The 16,061-nt window shown below is 44.3% G+C and overlaps 1 protein-coding gene across 1 annotated transcript in view; it reads right to left on the reverse strand.

The window, feature by feature from the left end:
- Nucleotides 1-4,290: 4,290 nt before the first annotated feature.
- The window catches only part of LOC133559969 (G1/S-specific cyclin-D2-like), a 35,355-nt gene continuing 23,584 nt past the window's right edge, over nucleotides 4,291-16,061 (reverse strand). The window contains exon 5 of the mRNA XM_061911964.1: nucleotides 4,291-6,436. Coding sequence (XP_061767948.1) covers nucleotides 6,290-6,436 — 147 coding nt within the window. The 3' untranslated portion in view covers nucleotides 4,291-6,289. The remainder of the gene's footprint in view (nucleotides 6,437-16,061) is intronic.

The following is a 16,061-nucleotide window of genomic DNA, read 5'->3' on the forward strand; positions in this document are numbered from 1 at the left end:
TTTAACAAAATTAAGTGAATTGAAAGTATTTGGATAAACGAAAATATATTATTACCGTGGAATGTTAGCTTGTATACCACCGTAGTTAAAGTTAAGATAAAACGGGCTTTGATTGATTGATTGATTGATTGATTGATTGATACTTTTATTAGTAGATTGTACTGTACATCCATCCATCCATCCATTTCCTACCGCTTATTCCCTTTTGGGGGCGCGGGGGGTGCTGGCGCCTATCTCAGCTACAATCGGGCGGAAGGCGGCGTACACCCTGGACAAGTCGCCACCTTATCGCACATTTTCCGTACAATTGACCACTAAATGGTAACACCCGAATAAGTTTTTCAACTTGTCCACGTTAATCAATTCATGGTACAAATATATACTATCAGCATAATACAGTCATCACACAGGTTAATCATCATAGTTTATACATTGAATTATTTACATTATTTACAATCCGGGGGGTGGGATGAGGAGCTTTGGTTGATATCAGTACTTCGGTCATCAACAATTGCATCAACAGAGAAATGGACATTGAAACAGTGTAGGTCTTATTTAGTAGGATATGTACAGCCAGCAGAGAACATAGTGAGTTTAGATACCATAAGAACAAGTATATACATTAGAAATACATTTGATTATTTACATAAGGTTATTTATAATCCGGGGAGATGGGATGTGAATGGAGGAGGGTATTAGTAAAGTGTTGATGTTGCCTGGAGGTGTTGTTTTAGAGCGGTTTTGAAGGAATATAGAGATGCACTTACTTTTACACCTGTTGGGAGTGCATTCCACATTGATGTGGCATAGAAAGAGAATGAGTTAAGACCTTTGTTAGATCGGAATCTGGGTTTAACGTGGTTTGTGGAGCTCCCCCTGGTGTTGTGGTTATGGCGGTCATTTACGTTAAGGAAGTAGTTTGACATGTACTTCGGTATCAGGGAGGTGTAGCGGATTTTATAGACTAGGCTCAGTGCAAGTTGTTTGACTCTGTCCTCCACCCTGAGCCAGCCCACTTTGGAGAAGTGGGTTGGAGTGAGGTGTGATCCGGGGTGGAGGTCTAAAAGTAACCGTCCATCCATCCATCCATCATCTTCCGCTTATCCGAGGTCGGGTCGCGGGGGCAACAGCCTAAGCAGGGAAACCCAGACTTCCCTCTCCCCAGCCACTTCGTCTAGCTCTTCCCGGGGGATCCCGAGGCGTTCCCAGGCCAGCCGGGAGACATAGTCTTCCCAACGTGTCCTGGGTCTTCCCCGTGGCCTCCTACCGGTTGGACGTGCCCTAAACACCTCCCTAGGGAGGCGTTCGGGTGGCATCCTGACCAGATGCCCGAACCACCTCATCTGGCTCCTCTCGATGTGGAGGAGCAGCGGCTTTACTTTGAGTTCCTCCCGGATGGCAGAGCTTCTCACCCTATCTCTAAGGGAGAGCCCCGCCACCCGGCGGAGGAAACTCATTTCGGCCGCTTGTACCCGTGATCTTATCCTTTCGGTCATGACCCAAAGCTCATGACCATAGGTGAGGATGGGAACGTAGATCGACCGGTAAATTGAGAGCTTTGCCTTCTGGCTCAGCTCCTTCTTCACCACAACGGATCGGTACAACGTCCGCATTACTGAAAACGCCGCACCGATCCGCCTGTCGATCTCACGATCCACTCTTCCCCCACTCGTGAACAAGACTCCTAGGTACTTGAACACCTCCACTTGGGGCAGGGTCTCCTCCCCAACCCGGAGATGGCACTCCACCCTTTTCCGGGCGAGAACCATGGACTCGGACTTGGAGGTGCTGATTCTCATTCCGGTCGCTTCACACTCGGCTGTGAACCGATCCAGCGAGAGCTGAAGATCCCGGTCAGATGAAGCCATCAGGACCACATCATCTGCAAAAAGAAGAGACCTAAAACTAAAAGTAACCGGACTAACTTATTCTGGGATGTTTGGAGTCTAGACGTGAGGGTTTTGGAGGTGCTGGTGTACCAGGAGGTGCAAGCGGAATGGAAAAAGGGTTGAATGAGAGTTCCCGCTAGAATCTTCAAAGCGCTTTTGTTGACCAGAGAGGAGATTCTGTAGAGGAATCTCGTTCTTTGGTTGACCTTTTTGATCACCTTGGTTGCCATTTTATCACAGGAAAGATTAGCCTCTAGAATGGAACCTAGGTAGGTGATCTCATCTTTCCTGGTGATAACAATGTCACCCACTTTTATAGTGAAGTCACTGACTTTCTTAAGGTTGACGTGGCACCCAAATAGGATGGATCCCGTTTTACCTAAGTGTATGGATAGCTTGTTGTCAAAGAGCCAGGTGCAAATATTAAGGAGTTCCGCACTGAGGATTTGTTCCACCTGTGACTTGTCCTTGCCGGATACCATTCGCAAACAGGAACAATTCACAGTGGCATGCTGATGGCATGTCATTTACGTATATTAGGAACAGTAAAGGTCCTAGTATACTGCCTTGGGGGACTCCACAGCTTACTGAGAGGGGAGGGGACACCTCGACCACCTGTTTCCTCCCCACCAAGTAACATTGCATCCAGCTCGATGAGGTTTCATCGAATACGATTGCTCTGAGCTTATCCAACAGAATAGTGTGGTTAACGGTGTCAAAGGCCTTCTGGATGTCCAGCATGACCATGCCGCAGTATTTGCCCGCATGTTTGATGTGGTCGGTCAGATACAGAAGGCATGTGTCAGTGGAGTGGTTAGTTCTCAAGCCGGATTGGAATTTGTACATTAGTTTATTAGTAGCAAGGTATCTATCAACCTGTTCATAAACTATTTTTTCCATTACTTTCGAAATGGAACTGAGAATGGAAACAGGTCGGTAGTTACCAGGTTCTAATTTGCTTCCTTTTTTTTAATAAATAAATAAATAAATGGGTTGTACTTGTATAGTGCTTTTCTACCTTCAAGGTACTCAAAGCGCTTTGACACTACTTCCACATTTACCCATTCACACACACATTCACACACTGATGGAGGGAGCTGCCATGCAAGGCGCCAACCAGCACCCATCAGGAGCAAGGGTGAAGTGTCTTGCTCAGGACACAACGGACGTGACGAGGTTGGTTCTAGGTGGGATTTGAACCAGGGACCCTCGGGTTGCGCTCGGCCACTCTCCCACTGCGCCACGCCATCCCTATAAAAGGGGGTTACTCTTGCTATCTTGAAATCCTTGGCTCAATCCTTTGATTGAGAGGTTTATTATATGTGTGATTATTGGGGCAATGGTGGTGGCAAAGTCCATTAGAATCTAGAGGGGATATTGTCAAGGCTGGTGGCCTTGTTTGGGCGGAGCGCGCTCAATTTATTAAGCACCTCGTTAACAGACCATTTCTAATTTGACATTTTTCTTGATTACTCCTAGCTTTCTGTAGAAGGCTTTAATATTTTCTACACCAAAGCAACCAGAGTGATGGGACAGCTTGTTAACGAGAGGCAGTGTTGAAATTTAAAAGGAAAAATCAATGATGGGGGAAGATGAAAGTTGCTGACCTTTTTAGTTTACTCATCTATTTAAGATGAACGCTTCCTCCCACTTTCAAAGACATGCACCTGGGGATAGGTTGATTGGCAACACTAAAATTGGCCCTAGTGTGTGAATGTGAGTGTGAATGTTGTCTGTCTATCTGTGTTGGCCCTGCGATGAGGTGGCGACTTGTCCAGGGTGTACCCCGCCTTCCGCCCGATTGTAGCTGAGATAGGCGCCAGCGCCCCCCGCGACCCCGAAAGGGAATAAGCGGTAGAAAATGGATGGATGGACTTTCGCAAACCATTTTTTGAAATGGTAAAATACATTTTGTATCGTGGAAAATCTACCGTCGAGTAGGGAACGGAAGTAAGATATAAAATGTTTTAAACAACATTGTCATGGGTACATTTTTTTCATTCACAACTGATTAATTCTAAACAAAACCTCTCTTCCTAACCTTAAATAACCATTTCACTTGTCCTCCATACAATTCTTACAATTAATTAATGTACTAAAGCTGTTAAAAAAAACGACTGTTTTTATTTTTTTCTAATTGTTTCCCTTTCATTTACTAAGACTATCTCCCATTAGATGTATATTTCTTTGTGTATTTCCTTTTTTTTTTTACTATGGCCGTTTTAACAATTACATTTGTTATAAATGTTCTATTAAAACAAAGTTGAAAGTGGCTGACTTCTGACGCATGCGCAAACAGATTGGGCAGTGACATCATTTGTAGTTGGTCCTGTAAAGACAATGTCGCCCTCTAGCGGCCACAAGGAAGACTGCTCACTTAAAGGCCAGGAAAGACATCATCTTGTGATTTTTAGCCAATTTATTGAGGAGAAATCGTTGAGGTACATTGTGTGGTTGCACATGGAGACAGTGGGGGAGGAATCTAGAACACAACCAACAACAACATTGTGGTGGTACCTCATAAATTAAAAATTCCACTTACTTTCGATGAAACTGCTGAGAATCAGTCAGATGAATGTCAAAGTATGGAAAGAAAAACAACTTTGTTCTATTGGATGCATCTTACAGTACAGGGCGTGTTTTGAGCAGCACCACACATATGAAATGTTTTGGTTTATTTATTTTTGGGGGGAATTTGGTCGACATTTTTTTTTATTTAAAAAAAAAAAAGAAAAAGAAAAGATGAAGCGTCCCCCAAAATTCAGAAAGTGTGTGACGAATGTGATGAGGTAACGCCCTAATTTAACCTGAGGTACACAAACAATAACCAGGTAAGCAGCAAAAGATACAACTGATTATAAGAATACACGATAAAAGAATACAACACACGCTAATCCAAGAGTACTTCCAGTCCCGCACCAAACTGTGACCTTCCATCCAGTACACTCATAACACACACGACAAAAAAGCCAAGACTTGTAAGTATACAACAAAAACTCATGTATAATAGCAGCAAACGACTGAATCACAATTAGGCATCTTTGTTTAAGACTAGAAAAGAAAAGCTTTGTAGCAGCAAAAGAATGACTTGTATAAACGTGTCACTTTGGAATCAGCTTTTTCCCATTTTTCAAAGCATACACTTTTTTCAGGATTAAAGCATCAAAAAAAAAAAAAACATTGGGGTTCCACCCGCCCCCCACAAATGACCCCAAAAATGTGGCATTTTTTTTTTTTTTTTTTACGTTAACCTCATACAATGTATAATGGCACAAACAGAACGAGCCGACAAGAGTAAAATAGGAACACAGGATATTCAGAACTATAAGAAAGTTTGGCTATGAATAAATGAACAATTCAAGTAAGGTTAAATAAACATAAAAAAAAACTTAAGTCTATGATTGACTTGTCTTTTCTTAGTGTATGTTCCAGAGGAATATTCTGTGTAGTCGAAGCTTTCATGACCCCGTGGGAATCCAGCCCCCCCAAAAAACAAAGAAAATCAAATAACTTAAAAGAAAAAAACTAACCGAAACCAAAAACCACAAAATAAAAGACCCTAATAAACCAAAGGACTTCTCCTCAACAACCATCCCCTTACCATTCTTAAGGAGTGTTTTCAAAGTGCATCAATATCGTTCCTATCCTGCCTCGCTCTAATATTCCATTAAGTGGTGATAGGAGGAACTGCAGCAGAGCTAAACAGTATTCCAGGACATCAGAACCTGGAATTCTTCTTCCCCCTGCAGAGACTTTTAGCTTACATTCCTGCCTTTTGGCCAAGCATCCATCCAAACCTTTAGCCTTTTCTCCTCGCTTGTCACAACCCCAAACCCGCCTCACAAAACCTGCGCGTGCCCTTCGCCACCTTCACACAACCTGCGACTCATCCTTTCTCCGCAAACCCACATGCTAGCTCGTCCCGGATCGCCAACGTAACCACTTCCTGTGTGAGCAGGCCCAGCCTGCTGCTCCGCTTCCGCCTGACTCGTAGCAGCGCTACAGGTGCTAGACTAGATGATGGACGCCACCAGCCAGGGAGCTCCTCTGGCTTGCAACGCTCAGGAGGAACCCCTGGATTAAACTGACTGAATAACTGTATGCTTTAAATGCTAAACGAGTAACATAACTAAATACTAGCTCATATACACTATCAGTTTTTTGGTTGTCAAAGGAAATATATGTATTTCATAACAGTAAGCTATTTTTCTTCAAGTATGAAAATATATTTCAGGTTTCCGCAGTGGCAAACCTAAGGCACTATCAAGTTTCAAGATTCTTAAATACCTTGTTTGATTAAATGTGGCACGTACAAAACAGGTGAGGGGGTGGGCGAAGGGCGGGAGAACAAAAAGGAGAAATTTATTAATCGCTAAGAGTTCATAGATTGTCATTGGAGTTCATAAATTGACGTCGCGCACGTCTGTCGGGGTGCTGGACTGGTCCTGCTGCTCCCTTGACTTGGTGCCCCCGCCGGCCCGGTTCTCCTGCTGCAGGCTGGCGGCCAGCACGCGCTCGATCTGCTCCTGGCACGCCCTCAAACAGTCCTGCAACACATAGTGAGAGTTAGTCAACACGCTAAAGACTGGAATATACTCTGGCGTCTGGGAGCTTCCGTCCCTCTGACGGCGTTTTGATTGATATATACTTCTTCCATGGGGGGCGGTGGCGCCAGCCTTGTAATTCTATACAACACTAAGGGAGCAACCGCATCTGTCGTTGACTAGATATGTACTTTCTTGTAAAGAGTGCCGATGACCACATCTAATTCTCTGTCCACACTGGAACTAATCAGTCAGAATCATCAGTTTACTATTGAAGGCCAACTGAAATGAGATGTTCTTATTTAAACGAGGATAGCAGGTCCATTCTATGTGTCTTACTTGATCATTCCGCGATATTGCCATATTTTTGCTGAAAGGATTTAGTAGAGAACATCCACGATAAAGTTCGCAACTTTTGCTCGCTAATAAAAAAGCCTTGCCTGTACCGGAAGTAGCAGATGATGTGCGCGTGACGTCACCGGTGTGAGGGCCCCTCACATTGTTTATAATGTGAGCCTCCAGCAGCAAGAGCTATTCGGACCGAGAAAGCGACGATTTCCCCATTAATTTGAGCGAGGATGAAATATTTGTGGATGAGTAAAGTTAGACTGAAGCACAAAAAAAAAAAAAGAAAGAAAAAGCGGCAGCGGCAGTGTGAACGTTTCAGATGTAATTAGACACATTTACTAGGATAATTCTGGAAAATCCCTTATCTGCTTAATGTTTTAATAGTGTTTTAGTGAGATTGTAAAGTCATACCTCAAAGTCGGATGGCTGCGGTGAACGCCAGTGTCTCTCAGAGAAGCCGAGGAGCCAAGCTCACAGCTGCCTTTTTTGACAGCTGCTGCAGGAGGACGCATAATCCACTGATGTCTCCGGTAAGAGTCGACTTAATATCACAATTTTCCCATCCAAAAACTTGCTGGTTGACGTAGACAAACATGTTCGCTTGACCGCTCTGTGTTAAAGCTTCACAACAAACAAACAAACAGAGGCTGTGTCTCGGTTGCTAAACGAAGCTCCAATCAATCGCTTTCCACCAACAGCATTCTAATTTGACGTCTCCATTATTAATTGAACAAATTGCAAAAGATTCAGCAAGACAGATGTCCAAATTACTGTGTTATTATGCGATGAAAAGAGACAACTTTTAGCCGCAAGTGGTGCTGAGCTAGTATGTCCCCTCCAACCAATAACGTCACAAACACGTCATCATACGCGTCATCATTCCGCAACGTTTATCAAGAAACTCTGCAGGAAATTTAAAATTGTAATTTAGTAAACTAAACCCAGGCGTGTTGTCATGTGTTGCAATGTTAAGATTTAATCATTGATATATAAACTATCAGACTGCGTGGCCGGTAGTAGTGGGTTTCACTAAGGGAGCAATTGCATCTGTCGTTGACTGGATATTTACTTTCTTGTAAAGAGTGACAATGACCACATCTAAATGTCTGTCCACACTGGAACTAATCAGTCAGAATCATCAGTTTAATATTAATAGACGTTTTACTTATAAACCAGAAGAAAGTACCTTTGTGAAGATGTGCAACTTCTGAACAAGTCGCGGCAGAGGACGCTATTATTTGCAACACTAATCGGTCGATGGGACATGGTGCAAGGCCGAGCTATCGTGTAATTGAAAATAAAACTCAACTATTGTAACGACATGCTGATATTGATGTGTACGGTCATGTGTTACTGAGGTTTGGCAATAAAAGTTAAGAGTGTCGGACTTGTACTTTGTGTTGCAACAACACCGCTATATGAAAAACGCCGCATTCAGGAATTATTTTAAGAGCGCACAGAGATATAAAGTATATAATATCCATCCATCCACTTTCTACCGCTTATTCCATTTGGGGTGCGGGGGGCGTTAGTGCCTATCTCAGCTACAATCAGGCGGAAGGCGGGTATACCCTGGACAAGTCGCCTCCTCATCACAGGGCCAACACAGACAACATTCACACTCACATTCACACACTAGGGCCAATTTAGTGTTGCCAATCAAGTGCAATCCCAGGTGCATGTCTTTGGAAGTGGGAGGAAGCCGGAGTAACCGGAGGGAACCCACGCATTCACGGGGAGGACATGCAAACTCCACACGGAAAGATCCCGAGCCCGGGATTGAACCCTGACTACTCAGGACCTTCGTATTGTGAGGCAGACGCATTAACCCTTCTTCCACCGTGAAACCCTACATAATATCCATTTTCATGCAAATGTTTAATCACTGTTGCTTTTGAGCATTTCCGGGGCAAAGTCGGCTCGCCTGTGGTCAACAACCTCTTCTTCAAAAGCTGACCAATCACAGCCCTGCGGTCTGCGTCAACCTCAGATCTTTGGGAAGTGCAAGTAAACTACGCAGGGGGAGGGGGCAAGACAACGTCGCTTACGCGAGTTGCGGGACACGAGACTATACACCATGCTTAACCGTTCGGTCGACACGCTGGAAGATGCCGAGAATCAACACGCCAAGACTTACTCAGTCAACACCATAAGAGTTGGTCGACACGCCAAGATTTAGTCAACACACTAAGAGATGCTAAGCGTTAGTCAACACGCCAAGACTTAACCAACATGCCTAGTTGGTTGACACGCTAAGAGATGCTGAGTGTAAGTCAACACGCCAAGACTTAACCAACATGCCTAGTTGGTTGACACGCTAAGAGATGCTGAGCGTAAGTCAACACGCCAAGACTTAACCAACATGCCTAGTTGGTTGACACGCTAAGAGATGCTGAGTGTAAGTCAACACGCCAAGACTTAGTCAACATGCCCAGTTGGTTGACACGCTAAGAGATGCTGAGTGTAAGTCAACACGCCAAGACTTAGTCAACATGCCCAGTTGGTTGACACGCTAAGAGATGCTGAGTGTAAGTCAACACGCCAAGACTTAGTCAACATGCCCAGTTGGTTGACACGCTAAGAGATGCTGAGCGTAAGTCAACACGCCAAGACTTAGTCAACATGCCCAGTTGGTTGACACGCTAAGAGATGCTGAGCGTAAGTCAACACGCCAAGACTTAGTCAACATGCCCAGTTGGTTGACACGCTAACAGATGCTGAGCGTAAGTCAACACGCCAAGACTTAGTCAACATGCCCAGTTGGTTGACACGCTAAGAGATGCTGAGTGTAAGTCAACACGCCAAGACTTATCAACATGCCCAGTTGGTTGACACGCTAACAGATGCTGAGCGTAAGTCAACACGCCAAGACTTAGTCAACATGCCCAGTTGGTTGACACGCTAAGAGATGCTGAGTGTAAGTCAACACGCAAAGACTTAGTCAACATGCCCAGTTGGTTGACACGCAAAAGAGATGCTGAGCGTAAGTCAACACGCCAAGACTTATCAACATGCCCAGTTGGTTGACACGCAAAAGAGATGCTGAGCGTAAGTCAACACGCCAAGACTTAGTCAACATGCCCAGTTGGTTGACACGCTAAGAGATGCTGAGTGTAAGTCAACACGCCAAGACTTAGTCAACATGCCCAGTTGGTTGACACGCTAAGAGATGCTGAGTGTAAGTCAACACGCCAAGACTTAGTCAACATGGCTAGTTGGTTGACACGCTAAGAGATGCTGAGCGTAAGTCAACACGCCAAGACTTAGTCAACATGCCCAGTTGGTTGACACGCAAAAGAGATGCTGAGTGTAAGTCAACACGCCAAGACTTAGTCAACATGCCCAGTTGGTTGACACGCAAAAGAGATGCTGAGCGTAAGTCAACATGCCAAGACTTAGTCAACATGCCCAGTTGGTTGACACGCTAAGAGATGCTGAGTGTAAGTCAACACGCCAAGACTTAGTCAACATGCCCAGTTGGTTGACACGCAAAAGAGATGCTGAGCGTAAGTCAACATGCCAAGACTTAGTCAACATGCCCAGTTGGTTGACACGCTAAGAGATGCTGAGTGTAAGTCAACACGCCAAGACTTAGTCAACATGCCCAGTTGGTTGACACGCAAAAGAGATGCTGAGCGTAAGTCAACATGCCAAGACTTAGTCAACATGCCCAGTTGGTTGACACGCTAAGAGATGCTGAGTGTAAGTCAACACGCCAAGACTTAGTCAACATGCCCAGTTGGTTGACACGCTAAGAGATGCTGAGTGTAAGTCAACACGCCAAGACTTAGTCAACATGCCTAGTTGGTTGACACGCAAAAGAGATGCTGAGTGTAAGTCAACACGCCAAGACTTAGTCAACATGCCCAGTTGGTTGACACGCAAAAGAGATGCTGAGCGTAAGTCAACACGCCAAGACTTAGTCAACATGCCCAGTTGGTTGACACGCTAAGAGATGCTGAGTGTAAGTCAACACGCCAAGACTTAGTCAACATGCCCAGTTGGTTGGCACGCTAAGAGATGCTGAGTGTAAGTCAACACGCCAAGACTTAGTCAACATGCCCAGTTGGTTGACACGCTAAGAGATGCTGAGTGTAAGTCAACACGCCAAGACTTAGTCAACATGCCTAGTTGGTTGACACGCTAAGAGATGCTGAGTGTAAGTCAACACGCCAAGACTTAGTCAACATGCCTAGTTGGTTGGCACGCTAAGAGATGCTGAGCGTAAGTCAACACGCCAAGACTTAGTCAACATGCCCAGTTGGTTGACACGCAAAAGAGATGCTGAGTGTAAGTCAACACGCCAAGACTTAGTCAACATGCCCAGTTGGTTGACACGCAAAAGAGATGCTGAGTGTAAGTCAACACGCCAAGACTTAGTCAACATGCCCAGTTGGTTGACACGCAAAAGAGATGCTGAGTGTAAGTCAACACGCCAAGACTTAGTCAACATGCCCAGTTGGTTGACACGCAAAAGAGATGCTGAGCGTAAGTCAACACGCCAAGACTTAGTCAACATGCCCAGTTGGTTGACACGCTAAGAGATGCTGAGTGTAAGTCAACACGCCAAGACTTAGTCAACATGCCTAGTTGGTTGACACGCAAAAGAGATGCTGAGTGTAAGTCAACACGCCAAGACTTAGTCAACATGCCCAGTTGGTTGACACGCAAAAGAGATGCTGAGCGTAAGTCAACACGCCAAGACTTAGTCAACATGCCCAGTTGGTTGACACGCTAAGAGATGCTGAGTGTAAGTCAACACGCCAAGACTTAGTCAACATGCCCAGTTGGTTGGCACGCTAAGAGATGCTGAGTGTAAGTCAACACGCCAAGACTTAGTCAACATGCCCAGTTGGTTGACACGCTAAGAGATGCTGAGTGTAAGTCAACACGCCAAGACTTAGTCAACATGCCTAGTTGGTTGACACGCTAAGAGATGCTGAGTGTAAGTCAACACGCCAAGACTTAGTCAACATGCCTAGTTGGTTGACACGCTAAGAGATGCTGAGCGTAAGTCAACACGCCAAGACTTAGTCAACATGCCCAGTTGGTTGACACGCAAAAGAGATGCTGAGCGTAAGTCAACACGCCAAGACTTAGTCAACATGCCCAGTTGGTTGACACGCTAAGAGATGCTGAGTGTAAGTCAACACGCCAAGACTTAGTCAACATGCCTAGTTGGTTGACACGCAAAAGAGATGCTGAGCGTAAGTCAACACGCCAAGACTTAGTCAACATGCCCAGTTGGTTGACACGCTAAGAGATGCTGAGTGTAAGTCAACACGCCAAGACTTAGTCAACATGCCTAGTTGGTTGACACGCTAAGAGATGCTGAGCGTTAGTCAACACACCAAGACTTAGTCAACATGCCCAGTTGGTTGACACGCAAAAGAGATGCTGAGCGTAAGTCAACACGCCAAGACTTAGTCAACATGCCCAGTTGGTTGACACGCTAAGAGATGCTGAGCGTAAGTCAACACGCCAAGACTTAGTCAACATGCCCAGTTGGTTGACACGCTAAGAGATGCTGAGCGTAAGTCAACACGCCAAGACTTAGTCAACATGCCCAGTTGGTTGACACGCTAAGAGATGCTTAGCGTAAGTCAACACGCCAAGACTGAGTCAACATGCCCAGTTGGTTGACACACTAAGAGATGCTGAGCGTAAGTCAACACGCCAAGACTTAGTCAACATGCCCAGTTGGTTGACACGCTAAGAGATGCTGAGCGTAAGTCAACACGCCAAGACTTAGTCAACATGCCCAGTTGGTTGACACGCTAAGAGATGCTGAGCGTAAGTCAACACGCCAAGACTTAGTCAACATGCCCAGTTGGTTGACACGCTAAGAGATGCTGAGCGTAAGTCAACACGCCAAGACTTAGTCAACATGCCCAGTTGGTTGACACGCTAAGAGATGCTGAGTGTAAGTCAACACGCCAAGACTTAGTCAACACACTAAGTGATGCTAAGCGTTAGTCAACACGCCAAGACTTAACCAACATGCCTAGTTGGTTGACACGCAAAAGAGATGCTGAGCGTAAGTCAACACGCCAAGACTTAGTCAACATGCCCAGTTGGTTGACACGCAAAAGAGATGCTGAGCGTAAGTCAACACGCCAAGACTTAGTCAACATGCCCAGTTGGTTGACACGCTAAGAGATGCTGAGTGTAAGTCAACACGCCAAGACTTAGTCAACATGCCCAGTTGGTTGACACGCTAAGAGATGCTGAGTGTAAGTCAACACGCCAAGACTTAGTCAACATGCCCAGTTGGTTGACACGCTAAGAGATGCTGAGTGTAAGTCAACACGCCAAGACTTAGTCAACATGCCCAGTTGGTTGACACGCTAACAGATGCTGAGCGTAAGTCAACACGCCAAGACTTAACCAACATGCCTAGTTGGTTGACACGCTAAGAGATGCTGAGTGTAAGTCAACACGCAAAGACTTAGTCAACATGCCCAGTTGGTTGACACGCTAAGAGATGCTGAGTGTAAGTCAACACGCAAAGACTTAGTCAACATGCCCAGTTGGTTGACACGCAAAAGAGATGCTGAGCGTAAGTCAACACGCCAAGACTTAGTCAACATGCCCAGTTGGTTGACACGCTAAGAGATGCTGAGCGTAAGTCAACACGCCAAGACTTAGTCAACATGCCCAGTTGGTTGACACGCTAAGAGATGCTGAGCGTAAGTCAACACGCCAAGACTTAGTCAACATGCCCAGTTGGTTGACACGCTAAGAGATGCTTAGCGTAAGTCAACACGCCAAGACTGAGTCAACATGCCCAGTTGGTTGACACACTAAGAGATGCTGAGCGTAAGTCAACACGCCAAGACTTAGTCAACATGCCCAGTTGGTTGACACGCTAAGAGATGCTGAGCGTAAGTCAACACGCCAAGACTTAGTCAACATGCCCAGTTGGTTGACACGCTAAGAGATGCTGAGCGTAAGTCAACACGCCAAGACTTAGTCAACATGCCCAGTTGGTTGACACGCTAAGAGATGCTGAGCGTAAGTCAACACGCCAAGACTTAGTCAACATGCCCAGTTGGTTGACACGCTAAGAGATGCTGAGTGTAAGTCAACACGCCAAGACTTAGTCAACACACTAAGTGATGCTAAGCGTTAGTCAACACGCCAAGACTTAACCAACATGCCTAGTTGGTTGACACGCAAAAGAGATGCTGAGCGTAAGTCAACACGCCAAGACTTAGTCAACATGCCCAGTTGGTTGACACGCAAAAGAGATGCTGAGCGTAAGTCAACACGCCAAGACTTAGTCAACATGCCCAGTTGGTTGACACGCTAAGAGATGCTGAGTGTAAGTCAACACGCCAAGACTTAGTCAACATGCCCAGTTGGTTGACACGCTAAGAGATGCTGAGTGTAAGTCAACACGCCAAGACTTAGTCAACATGCCCAGTTGGTTGACACGCTAAGAGATGCTGAGTGTAAGTCAACACGCCAAGACTTAGTCAACATGCCCAGTTGGTTGACACGCTAACAGATGCTGAGCGTAAGTCAACACGCCAAGACTTAACCAACATGCCTAGTTGGTTGACACGCTAAGAGATGCTGAGTGTAAGTCAACACGCAAAGACTTAGTCAACATGCCCAGTTGGTTGACACGCTAAGAGATGCTGAGTGTAAGTCAACACGCAAAGACTTAGTCAACATGCCCAGTTGGTTGACACGCTAAGAGATGCTGAGTGTAAGTCAACACGCAAAGACTTAGTCAACATGCCCAGTTGGTTGACACGCTAAGAGATGCTGAGTGTAAGTCAACACGCCAAGACTTAGTCAACATGCCCAGTTGGTTGACACGTTAAGAGATGCTGAGTGTAAGTCAACACGCCAAGACTGAGTCAATACGCTAAGAGTTTGTCAACACGCTAACAGATGCTAGAAGTTGGCAGACACGCAGAGATTTAACCAACATGCTAAGAGATGCTGAGTTAGTCAGAGTTGGCAGATATTGATACTTCACATTTTCAAGATCACTAATTACATTTTTGATCACAATTATAATGAGACAAAAACATGCTGGCGGTGTAACACTATCAATTAAATATTTGAATTACTATTCTCTTTTTTTAATCTACAATATTGTGAGCAAAATAAAGTCAATAGTGCTAAAAAAAACAAAAACAAATACTCGGGCTGCATATTTTGGAAAAAACCCTATTTGCGATTTTTCTCTCCACAATTGCGAAAGCGATTCAATGTGCAATTTTTATATTTATACATAGATGCACTAAATTGTGAAAATAACGAGTGAGGGAAGACATGTTACTTTTAGACTGTCAATCAACGTTATTGTCTCATGATGCCACAATTAGAATATGCAGGTATTTACTTTAAAAAATATTTGGCTTTATGCAGACACTCAGAGCTTTTGTCTACAACAGTGGTTTTCAACCTTTTTTCAGTGATGTACCCTCAAGCATTTTTGGTTGAAAAAAAGAGATAAAGAAGTAAAATACAGCACTATGTCATCAGTTTCTGATTTATTAAATTGTATAACAGTGCAAAATATTGCTCATTTGTAGTGGTTTTCTTGAACTATTTGGAAAAAAAGATATAAAAATAACTAAAAACTTGTTGAAAAATAAACCATTGATTCAATTATAAATAAAGATTTCTACACATAGAAGTAATCATCAACTTAAAGTGCCCTTTTTGGGGATTGTAATAGACATCCATCCGGATTCATAAACTTAATTCTAAACATTTCTTCACAAAAAGAGAAAAATTTAACATCAGTATTTAAGGAACGTGTCCACAAAAAAATTTAGCTGTCAACACTGAATATTGCATTGTTGCATTTCTTTTCACAGTTTATGAACTTACATTCATATTTTGTTGAAGTATTATTCAATAAATATATTTATAAAGGATTTTTGATTTGTTGCCATTTTTAGAATATTTAAAAAAAAATCTCACGTACCCCTTGGCATACCTTCACGTACCCCCATTTGAGAACCACTGGTCTACATCATGCTCTTTAACGGTAGAAATAATCAATAAAAACTATACAGTGTTTATAGTGTAATATATAATAATGCAGGTAACAATTTAATAAAAATGTATAACGGCATAACTCGGTTGGTAGAGCGGCCGTGCCAGCAACTTGAGGGTTGCAGGTTCGATTCCCGCTTCCGCCATCCTAGTCACTGCCGTTGTGTCCTTGGGCAAGACACTTTACCCACCTGCTCCCGGTGCCACCCACACTGGTTTAAATGTAACTTAGATATTGGGTTTCACTATGTAAAGCGCT

The sequence above is a fragment of the Nerophis ophidion genome, linkage group LG10 (genome assembly GCF_033978795.1).
Source record: "Nerophis ophidion isolate RoL-2023_Sa linkage group LG10, RoL_Noph_v1.0, whole genome shotgun sequence".
Taxonomy (NCBI): domain Eukaryota; kingdom Metazoa; phylum Chordata; class Actinopteri; order Syngnathiformes; family Syngnathidae; genus Nerophis; species Nerophis ophidion.